The following is an 8506-nucleotide window of genomic DNA, read 5'->3' on the forward strand; positions in this document are numbered from 1 at the left end:
TTGTTGTTGATGAACTCTGGTTGATATGGTGCAATACGGATTAAAATGATAGAAGATTTTTTGACAAGTTGGAGATTACATTCGTTGATTTTGAGCGATACACAAAATCATTTCTTCCGATCTTGATGAAGATTGAGGGCAAAAGTGGAAGATATTCTGATAGGAGGGAATGGAATGAAAAAATAAAATAAAATAAAAGAGGGGGAGGGGGGGTACGTCATGAATGAAAACCCCACGTTCTCAAGGAATAGGATCCATATTGAGTGGATGATTATTTTCCTTAAACAAACCAAACACACATTTTTTTTTCATTCCCTCTTAATGAGTCATTTCATTCTAATGCCCTACCGAACGCCCCTTAGGGGAAAAGGTGATAAAGATTAAAGAGTGAGTAGGCCCTACAGTTTATAAACCAGTTTCTTTAATAAATAAATAATTACTAAACATTAAATTAATTAAAAGAGAAATATATACATGTCATATAGTCCTTTTAAGTATGATAGAGACCAAACGTTAAAAAAAAATACAATAGGGATGGTCCGAGTTAAAAAGAAAAAGTTAGGGACCAAACGCGCAAATTACCCCAAACCATATGGACTATTCGTATTATAATAGTTATTCATTTATTTAATTTATTTAATTTACTCGTGATGGCAAAATCAAAAATCCAGTCATCCAAAACCTTTTATAAATATGGTCAATGTAGGGATGAACATTAGAACCATCAGAACCGGAACCGGAATTCGTAATAAGGTCCAGTTACCGGTTCTTTATTTTTATGAAAACCGGCCCTGGTTCTAAAAACCATAACCGGTTTGGTATTTTTTCCTTTTTTTTTAAATACACAAATCATTCATATGAAGTCGGAGTTACTTGATTTTTTTTCCAAAATATAACTTGGAGTTTGTAATTCATTTTTGACTATACAAACATATATTTTGATTAGATATTGAATCATACACATGCTCCGAAAGAAAAAATATCAATGCTATGTTTTTTCTATTTCAACATTTTTTTGTTTTTTTGAATCTGTCTCGTTTATTTAAATGTGCATAACTCATTCATATGACGTCGAAATTACTTAATTTTTTTCCAGCATGTAATTTGGTGTTTGTATTTCATTTTAAACTGTACAAACACATATTTTGGTTAGATACTAAATCAGCTATAGACCCCAGAAGACAGCATATCATTATTGCGTATTTTCTGTTTCAGCATTTTGTTTTTATTTTTTGGAATCTGTTCCGCTTTTAAAATGCATATAACTTACTTATATGAAGTCGAAATTACTTGATTCCTTTTTCATCATGTAATTTAGTGTTTGTACTTCAAATTAGAATGTAAAAAAATCATAATTTGGTTAAATATTGAATCATTTACATGCTCCGGAAGATACATATCATCTACGACATTTCAACCGGTTCTAGTTTGAAAAATAACCGAAAAACCAGGACCAAAACAGGTGCTAGAACCGGTGGTCCAGTTCCCGGTTCTTGTAATATAGGAAAATCGGTTCCGGTTCTAAAGCTCATCCCTAGGTCAATGTTTTGACTAAAATTACAATAAACCCATGGCTCATACTTTCTTTCTCTTTCTCCTCAAGTTAGGTATACCAGACAAGAAACTTACAGGTCTCATCTCATCTTCATCTTCTTCAATGTTCACCTGTGACACATTTTGGCTAATGGACGCTTCTGCCCCTCCTTCATGAGATGGTTCATTCCATACTTGAGTTGGGCTGCAAGCAGATTCTCCAGGCTCCTTATCTCCCTCGTCCTCATCCAAGCAAAACCCACCCCCCATTTTAAGGTACTCATTAGATAATTCCGCTTCAGGGGCGTTTTCGTCATTTTGACACCAATCTTTAACCAGTTCAGCCTCATCAAGATGGATCCTGGTTTCTGATAATGTGACCAAGGTCTCTTCCTCCTTTGAAGGCTCTACTACATTTCCAATATCTTCTTGTGTTCTAGGCTCATCCATTTCAGAGTCTTCATTGTTCATGGGTATCACCGACTTCCTAACACGTTTTGACTGATAAAACCACACAAATTAATCAAAAATGACACTTCACAAAACAAAAAAACACAAGTGCTCAAGAACACTATAGCTTACCCTTCGTATTTCATGCTGTCCTTTTGAATGTTCACCATGTGTTTCTTGCATGTAGTCACTATTAGTATTGTTTCCATCATCAGAACTTGTTCCAGAAAGTTCCAAATTATTCTCATTTTTCCTTACTGATTGACTTCTTCCTCTTCCTCTTCCTCTCCCTCTGCCTCTACCACCTGACCCTTTGATGTTCTTTCTGTGTTCCTCTTGAATTGCAAGCTGTTCTGTTTCTATATCATCCTTACCCTCTTCAAGCTTCACTTTCTTTCTCTTCTTTCTATTGGGTGTATCTACCTCATTTTCATCTATTAACTTTGATGCTTTGCTCCCTGCTATTCCCTTCACAGCTTTACTTATCCTCTTGCTACGAATTTTTGCAAATCTCTCATTGAAAGTGTAAAATGCTTCCAATCGCAATTGAGTCTGCATTATCAATTCATCATTGGTTTCCTCATACATCAAAGACACTAAAAGATCTAATTAAAAAACAATGAAAAAGACAAAGGACCTCGTGTTTGTTGTACTCCTTTAGAACAGGTTGTAGCAACTCATCAGCCTTCTGGGTACCCCATCCAAACTTTTCAAAACACAATCTGTAAATGTAAAAAAACAAAAATCATTAAAAACTAAGTCATTCACATTAGCCACAAAAACATTTCAGAATCAACTCACTTGCGAAGAACAAAAAGATCCGGCTTTCCCCATGAAAAGGGCTCCGTTGATTTGTCTACTTGTGGAGATGCATATGCAGATATCACTGCATCACTCGGAAAAGTAGAAGGAATATGCCAGTTTTTGCTCACGTTTCTCTGCAATTGAAAGTTCAAACAAAAATAAATCAATGATAAAAAAGGAAAAGGGCAAAAGCGTCATGAAAAGAATAGTCTGAAGCAAGTTTTTACATGCTTTTCCATGAAGATCTGCTTCATCATGTCCATGTCATCATCTGGCTTTGAAACATTTTGATCCGCTGTAGAAGCTTCTCCAGCATTACCATTTGACCGTTTCGCCCTTTTACTCGACCCTTCTTTACCACCACCAACTTTCCCAAGGATACTTGGATCTGGCGATTCTATCCACTCACGAAACTTATGAAGACCATCTTCCTCAGGAAACGCATTCAGGACTTCAACGGCATTGACAATTCCAATTCCACTACAATATGGCACAAATGGAATCAGGTCACATGAATCCATAAAAAAACAACCATAATACATTAATACCTAAAACAGTATCTTACCTGATACCTTCTGTGTAATCACTCCCAAGAAGCATTGCCATGCGGATTAACTTTTCTCGTGGTAAGCCAAGCTCTGTTTCAATGTCCTGAAAGAACCACTTATAGGCATCAGATAAGTTTTAAAAAAGAATGCATAAAACTTCTTTATACCTTCATAAAGTATGTCTCCACATATTTTCTATCATCAAATATGTTTTTGTAAACACTTCGTGCCCCAAACAATAACACATCAGAGTCATCAGTAACCACACCATCAACAAGGTTTTCAAGTTCCATGTATGCACATTGAGCTTCAGCCTCCATTGGTGCTATGATATATGGCAAACCAAACATTTGAAGAAGTTCCTAGAATCAATGTACATGGAATTAATGGTTTAAAAGATATGTAAGCATCTTAAAAGAGTTTTTTTTTTTTTTTATAAATATTCTGCTTACCTGGCATTCTGTAAACATTTCGCCACTCACAGACTCTGCATTACGCTCAAGCCTTCTCTGTTCATCACCCAGATCCGTACGCTCCTTGGTTAAATTTGTCATTTCCTCCTCCAAATTAGCCTTTGTGATTTCAATCTGTTCCTTGCTCATGTCACTCAAAACAAAATTGCTGACATCATCGTTCCTTTGCTCATAAGAAGCATTACTATCCCTTCCCTCGGGAACCTTCTGCACAATATCAAAGTCAGATTTTGATTCCTTAACAGAAGTTGCTTCAGGTTTTGTTGTCTCCAGAATTTGGTCAATGACAAGAGATTTGACCTCATGTTGTTGACCATCAACGATAGTGACATCATCATCCTCTCTAGAATTATCCTCATGCTGCTCATTACTCAATTCAACTCCACTTTCTTCAGTTGGATTCACCATATCCACATGTCCAGTTTCTCCTTGAAAATTACAATCATCACTCGCATCTTTATTGGAAACTTCAGGGAGACATTTTGTTGTCATCTGAACTTCAATCATATTTGGATCATTTAAGGTAGTTGCCTCCAACTGTGCAGTGGGAGAATAATGGGCATCTATTGTTTTGTCATCTTGAAACTCTTCAGGTGATGATGATGATGTATCAATATCTTTCGCACACCTCATATCATCCATACTCCGTTTAATTGCTTCCTGAAAATCTGCTTCCTCCAGTAACTCACCCTTTGAAACAGTTTCCTTGTGTTCAACTTCACATACAGAACCCAACTCAAAATTACCAGAAGGTCCTTCCTCCCATTCTACTTCAGTTTCCTTTTGTTCAACTTCACATACAGAGCCCAACTCAAAATTACCAGAAGGTCCTTCCTCCCATTCCACTTCACTTTCATCACCACAACAATCAGTAGGTTTCTCTCCTTTTAAATTTCCAGGCATTCCCTCTTCCCATTCACCATCTGAAAGGGTTATAACAGGTTGCTTTGCAGATGATGTATTATCAGCCACAATACTAGCAAATACATCATCATCACTGTCTACAAATTGCTGCTCTTTATCATACTCAAAAGACACCTCTAATGAAGTTCCACTAACTGGGACAGTTTCCAAGTTTGTTTTGTTGGGGAAAACGAATGGATCCTGATACGAAGGACTGGAAAGGTTGGAACTTTCAAGAAGTTCACTTGGGAATTCTGTTTCTTTACAATGGGTAATTCTGTCATTAAACATTCCAACTGGTTTAGCTTTATCATGTTCAATCTCTTTTATTAGATCCAAGTTCCTTTGTAGATCACGAGTCATACGAATTCCCATAGCTCTCACCTTGCTAACCCGTATACGTCCCCTATCATCTTTATATGTCTCAACATCTTCACTAAATCCCTTTCTGGGTTCATTTATGAAAGACTCGATTGTGCTGTTTGACTTATTAGCTGACTCAACACCTTTCACAGAACCTGTAGACGAATGCTGTGTTGACATCTGGCTTTTCACATTGCTGTTTGCCTCCACTCCAGCAGATGCAAGAGATTGTCTATCCCCAGTAAAAGAAGATGAAAATATAAATTCTCTATTTGCTTCGGATGCTATTCGTGAAGTCTGAACTCCACCAATTCCTGTCCCACCAGCTGCTTTCTGGACTTCATGTATCTCCCTACGGAAGGCAACTGTTTTAAGATAAGACTCTATTTGCAATTCGGAAAATCTTGCAGGGGCTTTCTTAACTTTTTGATACTTTTGTCTGTTTTCTGCCATCAACCTCTCTCTCATTTGACCAAGAAGATCAAGTTGCATAGATAGTGGTAAAGAAGCTAAAACAGCAGGATCAACTTTTCCATGAAGTGTTGGCTGAAAAAACAATCATATAGATGAAATGGTAAATAGTACAGAATCACCAACACAAAAACAACTCGATTGATAACTTACAAGTAACATTTCTTCATCATCATCTTCATCTTCATCTTCATCTTCTGCAAGAACCCCAGCACTAGATGTTGATGCATCACCTATGATACCTCCGTTTTCCTCCGCCTCAATGGATGCTGCCAACCTAACCAGTAACCACCACAAAAATATGCATAATATAGGGCAATCCTATTATATAAATGCATATAATAAGAACATAGATGTTCTTACATAGCATCTAAAGCTTCTTGATCAAAACCTTTTGTATCTGGTAGATTCGTTTTTGAAGTAGTCCCAGCAAGGTCAGCTTTGTCTGTGATCACCCCTTTGCCCTTATCCCCGTTTTGTTTTCTCTGGTTCTCCAAATCATTTGCCAGTTCTTTCAGCCGCATTGCCTTGAGCTATAGCCAATCAGAATACAATCATTTTAGATGAAAGCACCAAAAATTAGCTAAATAAATCGTGTGAACTTAAATTTAGCTCCTTCATTCCAAAAAAAGATGTGCATTTTATAGTTAGATATAAGTCCTCGTGAATCTCCCGTTTGACATAATGGAAAATGCTGAAAAAGAAAAATATCGACCAATAACTCACATGATTAAGAAGCAACTTTTCAGCAGTTTTTCTGATTTTAGTTTGAGCATTCTCACGCTGACGGCGACGTGCAATTACGGTTCTCCGTTTTAAAGCAGGCGTGGCACCATCAAAAACAAAGACTGGTTTGGTCCGTAGAAACAATAGCTTGCAAATTCGTCGGAAAAACCCTAATATATGTGCATTCCTCACCATCTCTCCGCGTTCATCTCGCATCGCCTTCATGAACTGTATCATCCATATGCTCGCATCTGTAAAAGTAACGCATGACAAATTAAACATAAAATAATTAATTGAAAATGAGTACTGGAAAATCAACTATCTCAGTCCGTAGACACATGTTTTATGATATGAATAGGCAGGGCAGATAGAAAGAGAGACCAATCGCGAGTCTTTTGCCGGCGAGGGTTTCAACTGAGACACGACGACCAACGGGAGATAACAGATCCCAAAGACCGTGAACACCCATATTCTCGTTCGAAGATTAACGATTCCGTCAATGGTTGCCGCCAATTTCTTGCGAGGAGGGTAGGAGAGCTGTTAAAGAAGCGAAAGAAAGTCATCGACTCTGAAACGACATCGTCACTATATTTCGGTTTTCAAACCATACCTGTATACCACCCCCTCTTGTTCTTACTCCTATACTATATTTTAGGGTTAAAAAATTAATATTATCTAAATATAACATTTTTCATCATAAGTACAAATATAACTAAAAATAAAACGAAGTTACATATTAATTTAATCTTTTTATGTTTTTTCATTTAGTTAAGTCCCAAAAACTGATAATTATATTCATTTTGATTATTTTATCCGGTAGGGTCATCCAACTTTTAAAAATTATATTTTTTGCCTATATTTTAAATTTTATTACAAATTTAGTTCAAAATTTAAACTTTCGACCTAGATTTTAAATTTTATTTAAAAGTTGGTCCAAAATTTACACTATGATCTCTGAATTTTGTTACGAATTCATTTTAAACCGATAATTTATTTATTCTTTTTCAAATTTTTGTTTCAAATATGTTTTTTTTGCTTTATAAAATCATATTTATATAAAAAAACATATTTTTACTTAAAAGCCTTCTTTTTTCTAAATAAAAACATTTTCGTAAACAAAATACCTATTTATAAAAATAGATACTTATGTGAAACACATATTTTCTAAAAATATATACATATATGTTTTAAAAACATAAAAACATTTTTGTATACGAAACATGTATTTTATAAAAAAAATAATAAAAACATTTTTGAATACGAAATATGTATTTTATAAAGACACATATTTCGTATTTTAAAAAGACAAGTTTTTTAAAATACTTTTTGTATACGAAACACAAAATACCTATTTATAAAAATAGGTATTTATGTGAAGCAAGTATTTTCTAAAAATGTATACAAACATTTTTATAGAAGAAACACATATTTAAAAAAAAAAAGTTAAAGCATTTTTGTATGCGAAACACGTATTTTATAAAAACATCTTTGTATACCATTTTATAAAATACGTGTTTGTATACCATTTTATAAAAAAACAAAATACGTATTTTTATAAAATATATTTTTTTGATTTATAAAATCATATTTATACAAAATAATAATAATAATAATAATAATAAAACATGTTTTCACATAAAAAAAACCTTCTTTTTTCTATGTAAGAACTTTTTTTAAAACATTTTCGTATACAAAATACCTATTTATAAAAATAGGTATTTATATGAAACACGTATTTTTAAAAATGTATACGAACACGTTTCTAAAAATATTTTTACATACGAAACACGTATTTTATAGAAAAAAAAATTAAAAACATTTTTGTATACAAAACATATATTTTATAAAGACACCTATTTCGTATTTTATAAACTGGTATACAAACAAGTATTTTATAAAATGGAATGCAAACACGTTTTTATAAAATATGTATCTCGTATACAAAAATGTTTTTTTTATAAAATACGTGTTTCATATACAAAAAATGTTTATAAAAACGTGTTGGTATACATTTTTAGAAAGTACTTATTTTATATAAACTCCTATTTTTATAAATAGGTATTTTGTATACAAAATTGTTTTAAAAAATGTTTTTATATAGAAAAAAAGAAGGTTTTTATGTGAAAATATGTTTTTTTTGTAGAAATTTGATTTTATAAAGCAGAAACAAACATAGTTTATAAAAACATGTATTTCTTTTTTTATAAAACTGTATACAAACACGCATTTTAATAT

At 33.6% G+C, this 8506-nt stretch overlaps 1 protein-coding gene across 1 annotated transcript; it reads right to left on the reverse strand.

The window, feature by feature from the left end:
- Positions 1-1333: 1333 nt before the first annotated feature.
- Positions 1334-6878, reverse strand: UVH3 (5'-3' exonuclease family protein). Its single transcript, XM_079079777.1, has 12 exons — positions 6653-6878; positions 6272-6522; positions 5909-6078; positions 5699-5822; positions 3788-5620; positions 3503-3697; positions 3353-3438; positions 3015-3267; positions 2785-2921; positions 2621-2705; positions 2116-2535; positions 1334-2034 (listed from the first exon to the last, which is right to left on the reverse strand). Exons 1-12 carry the CDS (start codon positions 6738-6740, stop codon positions 1576-1578), a joined length of 4101 nt encoding a protein of 1366 aa, XP_078935903.1. The 5' UTR covers positions 6741-6878; the 3' UTR covers positions 1334-1575.
- Between the last annotated feature and the right edge of the window lie 1628 nt (positions 6879-8506).

Source organism: Lactuca virosa, chromosome 2 (assembly GCF_052849685.1).
Source record: "Lactuca virosa cultivar CGN04683 chromosome 2, Lactuca_virosa_CGN04683_v6, whole genome shotgun sequence".
Classification (NCBI taxonomy): Eukaryota; Viridiplantae; Streptophyta; class Magnoliopsida; order Asterales; family Asteraceae; genus Lactuca; species Lactuca virosa.